This window comes from Silurus meridionalis, chromosome 21, assembly GCF_014805685.1.
Source record: "Silurus meridionalis isolate SWU-2019-XX chromosome 21, ASM1480568v1, whole genome shotgun sequence".
NCBI lineage: Eukaryota > Metazoa > Chordata > Actinopteri > Siluriformes > Siluridae > Silurus > Silurus meridionalis.
Genome location: NC_060904.1, coordinates 3,042,518 through 3,061,499, shown reverse-complemented (window position 1 = coordinate 3,061,499; position 18,982 = coordinate 3,042,518). Strand labels below are relative to the sequence as shown.

Sequence of the window (18,982 nt, the reverse complement as noted above, 5' to 3'; positions counted from 1 at the left end):
TCTAATGTGTGCAGCTACCGAAAGCCAGTGGAGGGAGCAGTAGTGGGGAGGTGTGAAACAAGTGGTTGAAAAAAACCTCACACAGCTGCATTTGGGATCATTCGCAGATATAAGTTGCATTCAGAGAAAGATCTGCCAGCAGAGATCTCTTTTTCTGAAGTCGCTCTTTGAACCCAGTGATGTGATGGAAGCAGGAAAGGTGAAGCTTAAAGAAGTCAACCAGCAACACAGGCTATTGCAACATCACATGCTTTAATAATTATAGTGTTATTGAGAACTCTTCTCTGGTGCTCAGAGCTGAAAACAGTCAATGGGAGCCTTACACTGCTGCTGCAGGTCGACAGGGGGGGTACGGGGCTGGATCCTCATCCTCAGGGCTAAAGTAGTGATCAATCAGACCTGCAAGATTAAAGGGAGCGAATGAGACCTTAATAATGTAAGACTGAAATCTATGAGATGATTCGATTTTTTTTTTTAATTAGAAAAATAGAAGCCTGAATGTGTCGTGTTACCGTATACACCCTCGTACGGGTTGAATCCTCCTTGCTGGGCTTCCTTCTCTCCCAGTCTGAGGATGTTCTCCAAGCCATTTAGTGCCACCTGCACAATGTTGGAGTCCTTCAGGGTCAGAAGGTCACAGAGAGGATTGATGCAACCCAGCTTCACCAGATGCCTGTTTTAAAGAGAAAAGTTTTAAGAAAATCCTTTTAATTTTCCTTTTGCCCTAAAAGAATGACAAATCCAGGCATCTTCATTTAACCCTAGAATTTTGTTCACATTGTGGGGTTCTGCTTGCAACAGATAGAAGTTGCACTTGTCCCATGCTGAAATATTGTTGGTTATCTACAAGATACTTCTTGTGGTCTATAATGGATGCAGTTCAGCACTTATGGAATCACAAGTTTTGCTCTCTACCGTTTGTGAAAGTAAAAAAATTCCCATATTTAATTCGTTATGGTCTGATGAGAATAAATCCTGTTTCTATAGCAAGTGCTCATACCTGACCCTACATTCACAATAGAAAGCAGCAGTCACATAATCGAAAATGAATGATCATCTATAATAGATACAGCAGAACGCAACAAAGTGACAATGAAATTGAGATTTTCAATTTAATGCATTAAAAAATCAGAAAACTAAAAGCGAGAAAAAGAAGAAGAAAGAAAACGCAAGACAGTGCACACCCACTGAGTGACAGCAAGGGTCATGGTGAGAGAAATTAAATAAAATTGTATTCATGTTTGCATAGTTCGATTTAGATAATACCGACCTGATCTGCTCAGCAGAGCCCCCGACCACAGCATTTGTGATGGCCCTTGCTGCCGCCTCCCTCGTCTCGAGATCGGCCACTTCAAGAGTATAGATAAGAGTAGGAAGCAGCCCTGCATTTATCACCATCTTAATTAAGGTAGAAGAGGTGGAAAACTTTTAATCAAGTGCAAACACACTATAACTGAGTATATAGTGACCCTGACAGAGACCCACCTGTATCTGTGCCCGGTTACCAGCAGTAATATTAGAGATCGTACAACAGACTTCTTTCTTAATGGACTTTTGAGGGCAACAGAGCAGGTAAAGAAGTCCCTGAAGGGCAGAACAGTCCAGGATCGCCTAAAACACACAAAAAAGTTAAACCTCCAAAAATCCTTTTTTATTGCCACGCTAAACACATTCCTAAAGGTAAACCTTTGTTGTTATGACCTGTTTCTGGGAGTCATTTCCGTTGACAATGTTCCGCACAGCCCGAAGCGCAGGTAAGACCACCTCATAATTTAAATGTCTACAAAAAAATAAAATATATGAATAAATAAATAAGAATAGAGTAAAAACTAAACAGGGCTGAACAGCAAAATAAGAAGCAATTTTGCACTGATCTTAGAATCGTTATATAAGCTGAAAGATTTTTGTCTTTTCATTGTTTTAGCACAATTGTATACAGGCTGTGTACAGGAATTGGCAGGAACGGATCATACTTAGAATTTGTATTGTATTTGTATTGTATTTGCATTATTTAATCACATTTAGAACAATGACATCAAAATCATGAGGTTCATACCACAATTACCATGCTGTAATATGCTAATTACTTTGCTGTCATTAGAATATCCATAACGTGAATCCACACATTCTGAGCTTTTTCTAAATGTTGATTAACCCTAGAAAATCTTTGTGGTATGGAAGATGCCCAACAGCTAATTAATGCGCCACCTGTCCAGCCTTCTACCTGCAGCAGATTTGTGCATCGTGTAAACAATGTTATACATCTAAAACCCCATGAACATATGTAGAGTAGAATGAATATATGAAAAGTAATATCTTGCCGTAGCAGGTCCACCAGTCTGCTGCACACCCCTGAGTCTATAACAGATTGGATCTTATCTTCAGGCCCGTCTGCCAGGTAGGAGAGTGTCCAGCATGTGTTAACCAGAATGTCTGTGTCATTCACACAGACTAGCCAGGAGAGAACGCTGAGGCATGGTGACACCTACACACACACACACACACACACACACATTTCGTATTTAATATCTCACTTAAGTAAATATACTTAGGATTAAACACCCAGTGTTACATTTTATAATGCTTATGAATAAATCTTTGAAATCCCGGTATTTTACCATGTGGAAATCTGGAGGTGGGTTCTTGCCTCTGCACAGGTTTCTCAAAGCCCACACTGCATTTCTCATCATAGACAAGCTACTCCATCTGGTCAAGTGCCTGTAAAGGATTATGATTAATTATGATTTCATGTATTAATAAAAAAAGCAGTCCAAACCTGACCGGCCCAATGTAAAAAAGTAATTGCTGACCTTCTGCCACCCAATCCCTTGCTGATCATGAATAAATATTCTGTGGACTTATGAGACTAAAGATGTACATTTATAAAACTTTAAAACTGACACCACATTTCATAAAAAGAAAATCATACCAACAGTCAAAAATGGTGGTGGTTGTGTGATGGTCTGGGGTCGCTTTGCAGCTTTAGGACCTGGACAATTTATTTATTAAAACTGTGAATTCTACACTCTACCAGAAAATCCTAAATCCCAAATGATGTCAAACTCAAGCACACAGTTTGATTATGCAGGAGGACAATGATCTGAAACACACATCTCTGAATGGCTTAAAAAAGAATTTAGGTTTAAAGTGGCATAGCCAAAGTCTGGACTTAAATCCAATTGAGATGTTTAATTCATTGCCGTTGTTGCCTCCAAGTGTGGCACAACCAGTTATTAGGTTTAGGGAGCAATTACTTTTTCGTGTAGGGCCAGACCTGTATGGACAGCTTTTTTCCCTTAATAAATGAAATCATTGTTTTAAAAAATGCATTTTGTATTTACTCTGGCCATCATTGTGTAATATTCATATGTGCTTAAGTGTGACAAATATGCAAAAAAAGCACTGTGTGTATATATACTGTATTTATATATATGTGTGTGTGTGTGAGTAATGCTAATTATTTGCAGTAGTGTTAAAATGGTGATAAACAGTAACAAAGAAATCAATTAGGTCAGATGTTTTTTGAAAAGAAAATTACTGTAAAAGTGAAGGAATGATGTTGCAATCCAACACATAATCTCTGCACTCTGTGCTGGCCCCTGCAATGTTCCCCAACGGCCACAGAACCTGCACAAAAACATGAGACCATCAGGAAAAATGTGACAGGATAGAGAGAGCATGAATCAAAATGAAAAACAGAAAGAAATAAGCCCAGAGATCCACATAGACAATTATGTGTGTGTCTTGAGAAACAGACACAAACAAACAAAGACAGACAAATACATAGAACCATATGCAAAGCAAGGCAAGAGACAAGAAACAAACAGACAGAGAGGGACAGACAGACAGACAGACAGACAGACAGACAGACAGACAGACAGACAGAGACACTCCCAGACAGTGCCAATTATTCACACAATAGAACAAATTCAAATGCAACAGGATTCAGGATTCCCCTGTAGGACAAGGCAAGTGTTTGGCCTTTTGCCAGCAATATATAAATAAACATAGCCTGATTTCGGATTGTTTTGTTTGCACGTACGCATATAAACGCTTGTCCAGATACATGCTGCATGACGGTGCAGCAGGTAATGCCGTCTAACAGCTCCAGGGTCACAGATCCTGATCCCGAAGTCAGATTGGACACATTTTGGTGGGTGGATTGTCTATGTTAAATCATTCCATGTGTAAATGAGTGTATCCATGCCCAGTAATGCCAGATGCACAACTATCCTGTATCCCCTATGACCCAGACCGGATCGGACTGAGTCGACTGATTTACGGTTTGATAATTTAGAATCGATTATTCTACTTATACTGCAAACACATGGAGAATTGCCCTGCATTTTAAAAATAAACAGAGAACTGGAGTATAGTTGATTCTACCTGCTCCTGGACATCCTGACAGTCTGAGTTGAGCATCTCTATGAAGATGGGCACAGCACCAGCCTCGATCACCACGCGTGTCTGGTCAGATGTGCCAGAGGCGATGTTTGTCAAAACCCATACTGCTTCAAGCTGTGGAGATACAACACACCGTTGCCACAATGGCCTTCTACTTCTGTCGTTTTCAGACCAAGCAGATCACACACACATTGTTCCAGCATGAGCTTTTCACAATAGCGATATGCAAATGGGATCCTGGCTGTTCAGCATCTAAAGAATGAGGTGGTATGTTTTTTTTATTTTCAGTCAGACTCTACATTTACAGTAGCAAGCTATACATGAATATTCAGTTTAGATACTCAATGGCTCATTTTATCAGATTATTTAACAGCAGTTTAGTTTGCTTGAGTACATGTTGTCTTTATATTTAGACTAGCTCAATTCTAACAGGAAATTATTTATTATAATTTATAGGAAACTATAAAGATAACAACTTAATACTGAACAGATCCTAACTGGGGGCAGCAACATCTCATCACTGGCTAACCATAAAGAATCACTGATATGTGTATGTATTTTTTTAACCTGTAGCCTGTGGTCCTCCTTTCTCTCCAGGAACTTCACAAAATGCTCCACTGCACCAGGTATGGCTATGACTTCATTAATGGGGGGGTCAGGCTCTAATGATAGGACACACATCACTTACATGAGCGACTATACACTACATTAGGGCTGCAGCTAATCGATAAAACAATTGGAAAAAAATCGATCATAAAATTCGTTGTCAACAAATTTGTTATTGATTATTTGGGCTGTTCAAGATAGGGGTTAGCATGATGGCAAGACAACACAGCCACTTGCGAAAATAGCAGACAGTACAGGGTCAATCGGCAGCAGGAAAAAGTGTGCGTCCCAAGTCATCCGAGGCATGGGAGCATTTTATATTAAACGCAACAAAAAAACCTGTACCTGGAAGTTTTGCAAAGTGGAGTTTGTGTGGTATGGAAGTACCACAGTGATGTGTACGAGCACGTGAATAGAAAACACACTGATGTCATGTATGAAGGCGAAACATCAGCAAAAACTGTATAATTCTCATCATGTGAAATGGTGTAGTTTAATAAAGTGCTTGTGTGTAAACGGTTTGTTTGATAACTTCAGGACAGTTGCACTGCATCTGTTCTGTCGTGACTCGCGAGCATCAGGTTGCGCAATCAGCAGCAGTAAACGATCACAATTTTAGTCACTGTTGGGGTTTACAGCTAATGTTTATGCATTTGCACACCAATATATTGTTAGTTTTTTTTAATGAAGTCTGTTATATTGCTGGGTTTCTCCATTCTATTCTCTTTTTATAGCATTTTTTTACTACAACAGTAACTTATCTGTTTTCAGACGTGATTTACTGCGGCTTTACTACGTTCAAATGCTCGTTTTTATATTTAATTGATGCATATATCATTTAATTATTATACAAAACTAACTTAATTAAATATTCTAGATGCTTATATCTTTACAACTGAACAAAACGTGCGTGTAATTTTTTATTTTTTAAACATGGTTGTCAGCTTGCCATCTTCCAAATACAAAAAACAGATGTTGATTTACACAAATTGCTTCAACTTGCATACTCATTTCATTTTTACAGAAAGAAACAACCTGAGTGAATTTGTTCAAAGGAGAAATTACTCATGCACTCAACAAGCAGCCACTATAAGCTTTAAAATGTCTTAATTAAAGATACTTCAACTCAATATGTGGGCCTTTGATTTTTTTTTTTACTTTTATACATAAATACCTGGAATTGGGGTTTTATATAATTATTATATGCGAAACATCTAATTAAAAAAATTAATGTTTTATCTGATTAATCGGAAGAAAAAAACACTCGATTAAAAGATTATCAAAATAATCATTAGTTGCAGCCCTACATTACATACATACATACACAGTTAAATTATATACACAGTGTGTGTTTTGGCATGTAGTTTATATATGGATATGAATGTCAGACAAGATGTGGCTGATAAATAAAACTGCATTTTAACAAGAACACAGACATATTTCATTTAATTATTAATGTTAGGGTTATATTGGAATGTTGGAATAGCAATAATTAGATTGCTATTACATTTTGTCAGTGAAAGGTCTTTAGAAGTAAAGTAAGAGAAAGGTGTATGTGATTTCTCCTCTAACCTCTACACAGAAGGTTCCTGAAACGTTGCGTTCCCATAAGCTGCTGTTGTGGAGAGCTGGAGAAGATCATCCGTGTCATGTCCTCAGTTATAACAACACTCTGATGAATAAAACACAAGACCTGAATAAACTGCTCTGTGTTGCCCAGTCCTGTGTTTTGACTAAAGGTGTCCCTAATTAATGATTTACATAGTCGAATCAGAATTGTCAAGTCTTGCCTATAGTCGTGTGTGTGTGTGTGTGTGTGTGTGTGTGTGTGTGTGTGTGTGTGTGTGTGTGTGTGTGTGTGTGTGTGTGTCTCTCTCTCGAGGTGGCTGGAAGATGTCGTAAAATGATTCCTCATAACATTTTAAGGCCACCATGTACAAAACATCGCACAAAGATATAGAATAAAAACACACACACACATATATATACTGTATATATGAAACAAATAACTGTAGAAACGCCACACTGCAGATTTGCATTTCACGTTGGCAAATCAAATTAAATCAGCGACATTGTAGTATAAGTACAGCACAACATCAATGAACTAAAAAACAATAAAAAAAATTACAGTATTAAATTAGGACAGAATATACTTTTACTAAATCTCCCAGACATTGTAAAATATTGTATTTAAATAAATGTAAAGTGAAACTCAAATCTGTCACTGGGGAGGAATTAGGTTGAATTTATTCACGCATGCTGAAAATTCAAATCAAAAGTGTCTGTCTATTCACATTTTTATTTACAGCATTATCATAATAGGCTGTTTATTAACTTATTGAGAGGAAAACGGTAGTTCTATGTAAAATCAGATATTGTGCACACCCATACAACCAAAATGGCATGATCCTGGTTTTATAACACCTGAGAAAAGATACAAATGTGTATTTATAATGGAATCAGGCTCCTCCTATCGAAGTTTTGATTATTCGGGGAAACCCCTATGGCTGACTTAAGTGAAACAAAGTTAGAGCTAAAATTAATTATAATAACATATTACGTGCCAGTTGGTGTATTAATACAGACCGAGGGGAAAAACAAACAAATATACTGTATGAACATTATCTGCTTCTTAAGATGTTTCTAATGTAAAGCACATTGTGGTTGGGCAACATTTCAGCGATACGAATTTCAGCACGCATAAACAGGATTTTTTTTTTCTTTCCAATATTCAAATATAAATTACAAATCCATTACATGAATAATCACTATTGTTAGTTCACAAGGGGTTACAATTTAAGAAGGATGTACACGCTTACCCTGATTGGTTCCACGTTATCGGACCCTGTCTGACATCCCGTCATCCTCCAGTGTGAGATCTTCCTCCTCTGTGGCCACATTTCTCCGTTTGAACAGCTGTAAAGCCACACAAATGCTCAAATGTTTTATCAAACTTAATGAGTAAGTGAGTGAACTCTACAAAGTAGCTCATAAAAACAATTGTCATATTGATTATGTATTGATTCTGCAGTTTCACAATTAGACAAACTGAAATAAATTTTTTTTTGTTATTTTAGTTTCTCTTTACCATGCATCCAAAAAGAAACAGGAAAATTACTATGTTTTCTGTTGTTTGTTTTAAAAGTTTTTAAGTTTTAAAAGAAATTAAAAACAACTGTCCTTTTTAATTTTTCAAAACTCTCTTTTCTAAAATGGAAATGGAATGTTTAGATTATGCAATTGTGAATTGAAAATATACCTTATTTAAATGGATTTTGTTTTAGATATCGATGGAATAAAATGTACGTTTAACAGCTCAGACGCACAAAAAGCACAATGTATGCGTATCGGAAAGTGCAACTATTTATGGGCATTGTATAAGCTCCGCCCACGTATAAACTAAAACCTCTGTGACGTTCCAAAACAAAAAAAAATCCACGCGTTTCCTGCGGGCGCTGTAATAAACGATTAATGAAACAATTTCCGCCGGAAGTAGTAGCGCCGTTGACTGACTTGCGCCGACGGCAGTGTTGCCAGGATCGCGGTTTTACCGCACATTTTGGCTATTTGTAAAATGCGGTTGTGGGAAAACATACGGGGTTGCAGTTTGCGTTTTTTTGCAGGGAAACTTCTATAACGTGTCGTCGCGGCCGCCAAAATGTATAAAATACATAAATACATTTAAAAAAAATCGTTTCTTACTGGTCATTCATTCCGGAATGAATACCTGGCAACCCAAAGATCGCTGCACGTGTGCAATTAAAACAGTAAGTGGAAAAGCGCGAGTCTTTTTGTGTTTCTTAAATGTATACCTCTGTTAAAATATGCTGAAATAAGTAAAACATTAAGTAGAAAGTATTTTTACTAAATTAAATATTAAATGTAAAACACACACACACACACACACACACACACACATCTGTATGGCCCAAATGGATCAGTATGAAAACAAATGTAAACTATTTCATTTAACTTTCCCTTTTATTTTTATTTAATCTATTTAGTTTGTGCCAGTTTAATCAATTACTCAATTTAATCAATCCAAATGTATAAATACAAAATAAGTATTTATATTCAGAGAATTACTAGTAAATAACTATTTCCTGTATGGATCAGGTAATGTCAAGTATGGTTCAAGTAAGTCAGGTAATGTCATATTTTGAGCTCTCCAGGCCTGTCCCAATTTGTTTGTCAATAATTCGACATCCAATCACCAACATTTGCTCCTTTTGAATTGACAATTAGTAGACAACTGTAAAACACCAGAAAGAAATGAGCACCATAAAGACTAGAAAAAGAGTCTTGCTCTATCTCTTTGCAACGATGCAACTGACTGTCATGACTATGCAATAAAGTTGAAAGATTCTACAGAAAAATTAAAAAGAAAAGATTACTTCTCGCCGCTAAAGAACACACCAACAGCTAAAAAGAAGGATTCAGGGACAGAAGGAGAAGAAGGTATGAATTCGGTCTTGGAAGCAATTAAGCAGCCAACTGATAAAGTGGATACACTCGGCTCTCAGCTGCAGCACAACTCAATGATGTTAAGCAGAAATCACAGACTGCAAGACTCAGTTACAATCTTCTGTTCGGGAAGTTTCGGCTTTGAAGAAAGACAATGCAGAGTTAATGGAATGTGTCTTAAAGCTTGAGTGATACAAAAGCCTGTGGAATCTTAGGATTCGTGGTCTGAAAATAAAGGAAAGGGGAAGAAATACGTCAGGAAGTTGCTGTACTACTGGGGAAAATTTCCCCAGTGTAGTCCTCAAGCATCAATCACATTGTGGACTCATTGTGGTTCATCGAATGGGTTGACGTAAAGAAAACAAAAGGCAGGTCATTGTTCAGTTCACAGGACGACCAATTAATTCTCTTCAAAGCTTAGTCTGTGCGACTGTTGATAATATTTGCTGGCGGTTGCAAATTTGTTTGTTATGAATCCTTTTTTTTTCTTGTATTTCACTTAATGCTAGGGCTTAAGAGAGATCCCTGAGTTTAAATCGTGATTTTTGTTTTGCAAGGGCGAAAAAGCACACTTTATTTAGTTGCATGACGCACTCAGAACAAGAGGATGAAAATTATAGGGTAAACCAGTGGGGAGAGAAACTGATCTTTGACCATTGGTCCACTAGATCAGCAGGTGTGGCTATCTTGTTTTGTAACTCACCTGGGAAATCAGTGACCTCTAGATTTATTAATATGGTCACTGGCTAATTTGTGTCATGAATATGGATGATCAGTACTATATTTTGGTCAATGTTTACGGTTTTAATAATGCAATTCAGAACAGACAGTTGACTTCCGACGTTTCCAATGGCATCAGAAGCCTTAAACTCATTTATCAAACTGTGATTATAATTATGGGTGGTGATTTTAACATGCTTAGTGATGAATGGCTTGAAAGATATCCGTCCAGGTGTCATCACAGTTCTTACAACCCTGTGTTAATTGACTTATGTCACACTCAAAATTGAGTAGATCTCTGGCGATTTAAATATCCCAACATTAAACAATATTCACGTTTATACACACACACACACACACACACACACATATATATATATATATATATATATATATATATATATATATATATATATATATATATATACACTGGCGATCATAATTAGAGAACAATTTATAAACAATTGAACAATTCTGAAATAATGTCATCTTCACTGCTCAACAGTTGAAGGAGTTTTTGTCCTGTCTATACCATGCTACCAGAACACCTTTTCCACAAAATAACTAGGGCATTTAAAAACAACAAAGTGCTTGGTGATTCACCATCGTTTGTCTTCCTTCCAGCACAGAACAAAAAGCTCTACTACACTGGTGCCGAAACCTGGGCTGGAATAGAAGATAACCAGGAAGACTTCACCTCGGTGGAGCTTGACCAGGCCATCACAGAGAGCTGCAGCCACTGCGGCCATCATCAGCATCCTGTTCAAATGGATTTGATCGAAACGTTGATTTCAGGAGAAACCCCCACACTCACTCCACTCACCATGAACAGCCTTGTGGCAGCAGCCCCTCACATCCAAGCCACAAGCAGGACAGCCAGGCACAGGAAAAGCTTCTTCCCACAACTTCTATTGTGCAATAAAAATATGTGCAATATTTTTAAGATATATTTTTTATATATATTTTTATTTATTTATTTTTGTATTTTTCCATGCAATAATACCTTTTATTTAATTTCTTAGAAAAAATGTGCAATACCACTTTTCATTTATAAAAGAAATGTTTGAAAACTGAATACTTCTGTCACCAAAACAAATCTATCACGAGTGCAAACATACATTACACAATAAAACAATTTCTGATTCCGATTCTGAATGAAGGTAGGACAGAATAAATTCATTTATAAATAAATAAATTCAATTAATAAATGAATATCTTATGTTTTTCAAATGCAGAAATAAGTAGAACAGTTACTTAAAAATACATATTTTATAAAAACACAAATTATATACACATTCCTGTCACCCAAATGTTTTTTTAATAAAATCTTTTCATTATTTAATCAATTTAATTTGTGGCAATTTAATATTTTAATTAATTTAATTAATGTAATAAAAATATTGTATTAATTAGATTTATTATATTATATTTATATATATATATATTTATTTTTCTTTTCTTTTCTTTTTATTATTATTATTATTATTATTATTATTTTTTTTTTTTAATTAAGCAGGAATTTTATTTCAAATTATTAAAAAATGTAAAAAAAATGTCAACTTTTGATGTTCACAAATATTAATAAATGTTCATAAAAAAACAACAAGCGATTGTATGTCTCGCATTTCTTCCCCCTAACTGTACTGAAATTGAACTTAACCGGGACCTAACAGACTCTTAGCTGGATGCAACTTTTAGTTTTTAATGCTTGTTTATGTTGGATGGGGGATCTTTTTTGGGTTCGGTGGTAGGAATTACCGTAAGGTGGGCAATATGGGAGTCTTTCGAGTGTTCCAATGCTGCAATGGTGGTCTTTTTTTTTTGCCGGTTAATCTAGCTCTATATTCCTGAAGTCGCTCTTTAAAAATAAGTTACAGCAAATATGAAAGGAGCAGGAAAGATGAAAGTTAAAGAAGTTGACCAGCAACACAGGCTCTTGCAATGTGACATGCTTTAATATCATTATATACATATTAAGCACTCTCTTGCTGTGGCTCTTCTGGTTCTCGGAGCTCTGAGTTCTCCATCGGTGCATCGCCCTGCTGCAGGTTGACAGCAGGTGCCGGGTCTGCGTCCTCATCTTCGGGGCTGAAATAATTCTCAATCAGTCTAAATGCAATCCGACGGATTACCTCCTCTTCATGGCTTTTTAGGCTCTCCAGCGTTAGGTGGACTGCAAGGTGAAAGGGAGCAAATGAGTCCTTAATAATTTAAGACTAAAACCTTGTGAAAAGTTTCATATTTTTATTAGGAATTATAAAAATAGAAACCTGAATGTGTGGAGTAACTGTTTTCTGCCATGAAGAGGTCAAGGTACGGATTGATTCCTCCTCCTTCCTCGGCCTCCATCTCTCCCAGTGTGAGTATTTTCTCCAAGCCAAACAGTGCAAAATGCACCATATCGGAGTTACTGCATCCCAGAAGGTAACAGAGAGACCCGATACAACCCAGCTCCACCAAATGCCTGTTTAAAGAAAGGTATAAAGAAAATCCTTTTAATTTTCCTTTTGCCTTGACAGAATGAAAAAAACAGGCATCTTTATTTAAAGGTCAAAGGTGCCTTTTTCCCCATGTGGTCTATAATGGCTGCAGTTCAGCACTTATTGAATTACAAGTTTTGCTCTCTCCCTTTTGTGTAAGTGAATAATTCCAATATTTAACTAATTATGGTCAGATTTGACATACTATCTGATGAGGTTCGATCCTGTTACTATAGCAAGTGATCATATCTGACCCTACATTCACACTAGAAAGCTTCAAAGTCACATAATAGAAAATGAATAATTATAATTTTATATACAGCAGCAAGCAACAAAGTGACAATGAAAATAAGATGTTCTCAATTTGATGCATTTCTAGATCAGTTTTACTGAAATGAAGAAAAATATAACACCAGACAGTACACACCCACTGAGTGACAGCAGAGGTCAATACACGCCCACAAGACTATAAGCTGAATAAGTGACTTGTTAAAGATTGTGCTGTTCATCTACTTTTTTTGAATTTATTTTTATGAAGAATTTTTTTTACACAAAAATCAAATCGAATTATAATTATGTTTGAATAGTTAGTTTGAAGTAATACAGACCTGATCTGCTCAGCAGAGCCCCAGACCACAGCAGTGGCAATGGGCCATCCTGCATCAAACTCTGAATCGATCTCGTACCGATGAAGCATTGTAATAAGTCCAGAAAACATACCTTTGTCTATCACCCTCTAAAGAAAAAAGGAAGGGGACTCTTAATTAAGTACAAACATACTATAACTGAGTATATACTGAGTCTGACAGAACGTACCTGAATGTGTGACTGGGTACCAATAGTGAATTTGGTGATTGCATAATAGTTTTGTTTTTGAACGCGTTTACTAGAGAAATATATCCGGTAATGTAAACCCCTAAGGACCGAACAATCCAGCATCACCTGTTCAGGTAAAACACAAAAAACACTTTAAACATCCCAAATGTCCTTTTTTAACTGGTATGCGAAACACATTCCTAAAGGTAAAACTTTGTTTTTATCACGTTTTTCTGGGCATCATTTCCTGAGATGATGTTCTTTACAGCGTGAAGCGCAGAAAAGACAACGTCTTCATATGGATGTCTACAAAAAAATAATAAAATAAGAATAGAGTGAAGAATCACAGATCTGAACAGCAAAATAAGATGGAGTTTTGCACTGATCTTACAATCATTATATGAGCTGGAGATTTTTGTCTTTTCTGTGTTTTGCACACTTGTATACAGGCTAATGTGTACAATAAATAAAACCTTTTATTTCCACATGTATGCATTATTTAATCACATTTAGAACAACCTCATGTCTAGCCTATACCATTGTAATATGCAAATTACTTTGCTGTCATTAGAATATTCATAAAGTGAATCTACACATTGCTAGCCTTTTCTGAATTTTGATCAGCTATAGAAAATTATTGGGTTTTGCAAGTTAAATATCAGCTAATTAATGCACCACCTGTCCAGCCTTCCACCTGCAGTAGATGTAGAATTGTGCATTGTGTGGACAATGTTGTGGACATCAAAAATCCCCATGATTATATGTCTAACTGCACACTTTACCACCTTCTATGCCTGAGAGTAATATCTTACAGTAGCAGCTCTGCCAGTCTGGGGCACACGCCCGAGTCTATAACGGATTGGATCTTTTCTTCCTCACGGCCCATCAGGAAGCCGAGCGTCCTGCATATATTAATCAGAACATCTATGTCATTCACATTCTGAAGTAGCCAGGAGAGCACGCCGAGGCACGGTGACATCTACACACACACACACACACACACACACACACACACACACACACACATACAGTTAGTATTCAATATGTTACTTAAGTATGTCTAATAATGCTCTTATAAAAACTGCCAAGCTGCAATAGAAATTCGTAGAATAAAATTTTAATCTAAAATGAATACATAAAATGCAAATGCCCATTTTAGGAGTCTTACCTTGTTGAAATCTGGTAGTTGGCTCCAGACTGAGCACATATTTCTCAGAACCAGAACTGCTTTTCTCAGAGTAGTCAAGTGATTCTGATTGGTCAAGAGCCTGTATAACATACACACAACATATTAACAGTTTTTGTGTGTGTGTATGTGTATATATATATATATATATATATATATATATATATATATATATATATATATATATATATATCTTTATATTAGTCACACCTAAATAATTCAGATCATTTAAAAAATGTTTATATTACACAAAGATAACCAGAGATGATACAAAATCAGGAAGGGGGAAAATCTTTTTTTCACAGCACATGTGTGTGTGTGTGTGTGTGTGTGTGTGTGTGTGTGTGTGTGTGTGTGTGTGTGTGTGTGTGTGTGTAATGATGATTATGTGAACTGCATGGGAAAGATGCTGCAGCATATAAACTGGAGATAAAAGTTAAAAAGTAAATTAAGGACATTTTTGAAAGAAACCTACTGTACAATAGAGGGAATGATGTTGCAATCCAACACATAATCTCTACACTCTGTGCTATCTTCTGCAATCATTCTCAACGCCACCAGTGCCTGCACGGGAACACAAGACCATGAGAAAAAAAAAACGGAAGGATAGAGCATGAATCAAAATTTAAAACAAAAAGAAAGGAGGACAGAGGTCCACAGAGACAATTATGTGTGTGTGTCTCTCTCTCTGTCTTAAGAGAAAGACACAGACAAAGAGAGTCAAAAGCAAGAGACAAGCCACAAACAGACAGAGAGGGACATACAGACAGACAGACAGACAGACAGACAGACAGACAGACAGACAGACAGAGACACTCCCAGACAGTTCCACTCATTCACACAATAGAACAAATTCAAATGCAATAGGATTCAGGATTCCCCTTTAGGACAAGACACGTGTTTGGCTTTTTGGCAGCAATATGTAAACATTTTGTATTGTTCTGTTTCTACACATATGCAATACACTTGTCCAGATACATGCTGCATGACGGTGCAGCAGGCAATGTTGCCGTCTCACAGCTCGAGGGTCACAGATCCTGAAGGTCAGATTATTGTCTGTGTGGTGTTTCACATGTTCTCCCCATGGCTGTGTGGGTTTCCTCCTACCTCACAAAAACATTCTGGTGGGTGGCTTGTCCATGTTAAATCATTCCATGTGTGAATGAGTGTGTGCATTATCAGTATTGCCAAATTCACCACTATCCCGAATCCCCCATGACCCGGACCACTACAATTACTGTATATTCAATATTCAATGAAGTCAGTCTGGAAACATGCTTAAGTAAGACTGCAGTATGGTTGATTGTACCTTGTCCTTGACATCCACATTTTCTGAGCTAACCAACTCTATGAAGATGGGCACAGCACCAGCCTGGATCACCACGCCTGTCTGTTCAGATGTGCCGGAGATGATTTTTGTCAAAACACATGCTGCATCAAACTGTGGAGATACAACACACAGTTGCCACAATGGCATGACCTTTTTTAGACCAAGCAGATCACACACACACATTCCTCCAGCATGAAGGAGGCATGAGCTGGCGTGGTGTGTTTATTGTCAGATGCACCCTACATTTACCCAGTAGCAAGCTATACACAAATATTCAGTTTAAATATCCTATGGCTCCACTCATGCATTTTATTGGATTATTTAACAGCACTGATATATTTATTTTTTATACTATTTATACTAGTTGTTTCAATAATAACAGGAAATACATAATTTTTTATAAAAAAAAGCCCTACTGAAGTGGGGCCAAAAGCAAAGCTTTAAAGGACATTTAAAGAAACATCTTGACATCTCGTATTGATATAATTTGATCTGTAACTGGGGCATCACTAAAGAGTCACTGATATTTTTGTGTGGGTTTCACCTGTAGCCTGGGTTCCTCCTTTGTCTTCAGGAACTCCACAAAGCGCTCCACTACACCAGGAGTGGCTATGACTTCATCAATGGGGGGGTTGGGCTCTAACAATGGGACAGACATCACTTACATGAGCATCTATACACTACATACATACACTGTTATTTTACATACACAGTGTGTGTGTATGTTGTTATGTGGCTGACCCCATGAGGATAAATGTCAGTGAAAGGTCTTCACAAGTATAATAAGACATAAGTGTGTGTGAGATTTTTTTTTCCTCTAACCTTCACACATAAGCTTCCTGAAGCATTGCATTCCCTCAATCTGCTGTTCTTTAAAACTGGAGAAGATCATCTGGGTCATGTCCTCGGTTATAACACCACCCTGACAAATAAAGCACAAGACCTCGGTTAATTAAAGTATTAAAGTATGTTCATTATAAGACAACCCTGGAGAACATCCATGGTGCACTCTATATACATAATGAACAGTGATTACTATAACATTTAGCCACAAAAAGCCTAAAAATGTATATATACACATATATATATATATATATATATATATATATATATATATATATATATATATATATATTTACACACAGTACACATGCTCCTAGTGGTTTTTCCTTCAATTTGATATTCAAATATTATTTACAAATGTAAAATTTGAAAAATCTCTATTGTTATGTAATATAAGTTCACATAGGGTTATAATTTAAAAAGGATGTACATGCTTTTGTTTTCGAGTGCAGGCATCTTACCGTCACTTGTTCCATGTCATTGGCCTGGGATTCCAGGTAGCCACTGTCTGACATCCCATCAACCTGCATTGTGCAGTCGTCCTCCACTGTGGAAAAAAACGAAAATAAAGACTATAAAGGCTAAGTTTATAAAAATCGCCTGTGGGAATAAAAAGGTCAGGAACACTGTTGTTATGGTCAGGATTAGTGGTATTTGTAGTTTTTATGTGAGAGCATATGCGCGTTTCATCTTAAGCGTGAGTTTGTTTCCTAACTACATTTCCTATGATTCACTCAGGCACAAAACCCAACGACTCACGCTGTTTAATGGTCTCAATGGTTTTAGGAGCAGTAAACTAGGTGATAAATCGATTTTAATAATTGAACTATTGCATTATCCAATTACATGGTTTATGTTTTAATATATTGCTTATCGTGCATCTTATGAATTTACTAATTCAAAAGTTACCTTGTTTAAAACGATTCTGTTGAAGAAATAGATACAATCAATAAAAGCAGCGATCAATCAACCACTCAGACGGACTTGTGAGAGTGTTAGGTGGCGCAACTACTTAAAAAGGCCGTATAAGCTCCGCCCACTTCTGATCCAAAACCACTGTGACATCACCTATTTCCAAAAAAAAATTAAATATATATATGTGTGTGTGTGTGTGTATAGGAGTTAGAAGTTCGTCAAATAGTTAAAACTAAAACGAAAATAAAGACTTTAGGCTAAGTTTATAAAAATCGCCTGTGGGAATAAAAAGGTCAGGAACACTGTTGTTATGGTCAGGATTAGTGGTATTTGTAGTTTTATGTGAGAGCATATGCGTTTCATCTTAAGCGTGAGTTTGTTTCCTAACTACATTTCCTATGATTCACTCAGGCACAAAACCCAACGACTCACGTTGTTTAATGGTCTCAATGGTTTTAGGAGCAGTCAACTAGGTGATAAATCGATTTTAATAATTGAACTATTGCATTATCCAATTACATGGTTTATGTTTTAATATATTGCTTATCGTGCATCTTATGAATTTACTAATTCAAAAGTTACCTTGTTTAAAACGATTCTGTTGAAGAAATAGATACAATCAATAAAAGCAGCGATCAATCAACCACTCAGACGGACTTGTGAGAGTGTTAGGTGGCGCAACTACTTAAAAAGGCCGTATAAGCTCCGCCCACTTCTGATCCAAAACCACTGTGACATCACCTATTTCCAAAAAAAAATTAAATATATGTGTGTGTGTGTGTGTGTGTGTGTGTGTGTGTGTGTGTGTGTATAGGAGTTAGAAGTTCGTCAAATAGTTAAAACTAAAACGAAAATAAAGACTATAGGCTAAGTTTATAAAAATCGCCTGTGGGAATAAAAAGGTCAGGAACACTGTTGTTATGGTCAGGATTAGTGGTATTTGTAGTTTTATGTGAGAGCATGTCGCGTTTCATCTTAAGCGTGAGTTTGTTTCCTAACTACATTTCCTATGATTCACTCAGGCACAAAACCCAACGACTCACGCTGTTTAATGGTCTCAATGGTTTTAGGAGCAGTAAACTAGGTGATAAATCGATTTTAATAATTGAACTATTGCATTATCCAATTACATGGTTTATGTTTTAATATATTGCTTATCGTGCATCTTATGAATTTACTAATTCAAAAGTTACCTTGTTTAAAACGATTCTGTTGAAG

At 36.6% G+C, this 18,982-nt stretch overlaps 2 protein-coding genes across 2 annotated transcripts; both read right to left on the bottom strand.

Annotated features, from left to right (window-relative positions):
• Positions 1-233: 233 nt before the first annotated feature.
• LOC124375397 (importin subunit alpha-5-like) lies at positions 234-8,420 on the bottom strand. The gene is made up of 13 exons (XM_046833709.1): positions 8,270-8,420; positions 7,830-7,926; positions 6,583-6,682; positions 4,972-5,066; positions 4,387-4,518; positions 3,539-3,627; positions 2,619-2,718; positions 2,322-2,485; positions 1,702-1,780; positions 1,486-1,611; positions 1,271-1,398; positions 513-673; positions 234-399 (listed from the first exon to the last, which is right to left on the bottom strand). The coding sequence occupies exons 2-13, from the start codon at positions 7,908-7,910 to the stop codon at positions 320-322; spliced, it is 1,335 nt and encodes a 444-aa protein (XP_046689665.1). The 5' UTR covers positions 7,911-7,926; positions 8,270-8,420; the 3' UTR covers positions 234-319.
• A 3,708-nt stretch (positions 8,421-12,128) lies between these two features.
• LOC124403647 (importin subunit alpha-5-like) lies at positions 12,129-18,982 on the bottom strand (the record flags this gene model as incomplete). Its single annotated transcript, XM_046877345.1, has 13 exons — positions 12,129-12,367; positions 12,465-12,658; positions 13,283-13,410; positions 13,491-13,616; positions 13,718-13,796; positions 14,303-14,469; positions 14,659-14,758; positions 15,152-15,240; positions 15,986-16,117; positions 16,551-16,645; positions 16,829-16,928; positions 17,311-17,396; positions 18,958-18,982. Coding segments are annotated over 13 exons (1,521 nt in total), but the record flags the coding sequence as incomplete, so codon positions are not given.